General features: G+C 40.8%; 1 protein-coding gene across 1 annotated transcript in view; it reads left to right on the top strand.

Moving 5' to 3' along the window:
- The window catches only part of LOC107094336 (smoothelin-like protein 2), a 28,710-nt gene extending 28,121 nt beyond the window's left edge, over positions 1 to 589 (top strand). Inside the window, exon 6 of the mRNA XM_015389890.1 lies at positions 421 to 589. Coding sequence (XP_015245376.1) covers positions 421 to 547 — 127 coding nt within the window. The 3' untranslated portion in view covers positions 548 to 589. The remainder of the gene's footprint in view (positions 1 to 420) is intronic.
- The last annotated feature ends 703 nt before the right edge of the window (positions 590 to 1,292 follow it).

Genomic DNA, 1,292 nt, shown 5'->3' with positions numbered 1-1,292 from the left:
GAAAAGTAAAAAAAAAATTTAAAAAAAATCCACTGGACTTTGATTTCCAACTTCAAAGACGTTTTGCTTCCCATCCAGGAAGCTTTTTCAATTCAAAATGGAAAGAGGAGCTACCATTGGATCCTTGAACTTTTTTCCCATTCATACAATGGATAACACTAATGACATCTTTCCTTCAATCTGACTGGATGACCTGGTGAACTGTAAGGTGGCTTGAGATGACGTGTGTTGTGAACTATAGAAATAAACTGAATTGAATTGAAATGTGAAAGATTCCAGGTGGTATTAGAAGATTTGCAATGAACAGTAGGTTTATTCATCCTCTTTTTTTATTTCACCCTGCAAACAGAAAAAGATTCAAATTCTCGGTTGTATTTTAGCTCTGTCCTCTGACTGTCCTTCCTCTGTCTCCGTCCCCAGAGCCAAGGCAGGCTGCGACCGGCTCATTGAGGTGGAGGACATGATGATCATGGGTCGTAAGCCAGACCCCATGTGTGTCTTCACCTACGTCCAGTCCCTCTACAACCACCTGCGCAAGTTTGAGTGAAGCTCAGGAACATGGCCAGCTTCCTGACGTTCAACCTTTCTTGTTGGCTTCAGAGCCATTTCCAAAGCCAGGATCGCCCTCTAGAGGTGAACTGATGCACTTTCCCTCCAGCTGACCACTGAAGCAGACTGAAAGTGGTCGGAGCTGGAATGACGGTACGGCTTGGACGGATTTATTGGGAATGAGCAGCAACACAGAGATCTGTTTTTCTTTTTTGTTTTAACGTTTTATTGTTTTTATGATGTTTATTGGTGTGTGAAAAAAAACTGAAGATGTGAAGATGTGCTTTGTTTCATGAAAGACACCAGATGTCTGCCACAACAAAAAAACGTGATGAGCTGCTGAGTGATATTCTGGGGGATGTTTTGTTATCAGGGGGAGAAGAAAAGAACGGAGCCAATAAAGAACTCTGTTATTTGGGGTGTAATAAAAACACTGAGCAAACATTAAGAGCAGTTTTATCACAGCTATGGGGCCCATGGCCACCCCTGTAACCCTACAAGGTCATTCTTGTTCTCATGTGGATGTAAATCCCATCCTCCTTAAAGGAAAAGTCGCTCATATTCAGAGTTCGAACTTCTGAAAGTTCTTTAAATCTGAAATGATTCCATCCTGTTCAATAAATGATCAGTGTTTTTAATTCAGAGTAATTTTCATGTGAATGTGTTTGTCACAACGCGTTATTATCCAAGTCATCTTGAAAACATTCTTCTTCCAAATGTTGGCTACATATTACGGGTTTTTT

This window comes from Cyprinodon variegatus, unplaced genomic scaffold, assembly GCF_000732505.1.
Source record: "Cyprinodon variegatus isolate N-32 unplaced genomic scaffold, C_variegatus-1.0 Scaffold479, whole genome shotgun sequence".
Taxonomy (NCBI): Eukaryota; Metazoa; Chordata; class Actinopteri; order Cyprinodontiformes; family Cyprinodontidae; genus Cyprinodon; species Cyprinodon variegatus.
The sequence above is the reverse complement of the archived record's forward strand: the minus strand, read 5'-3'. Positions and strand labels throughout refer to the sequence as shown.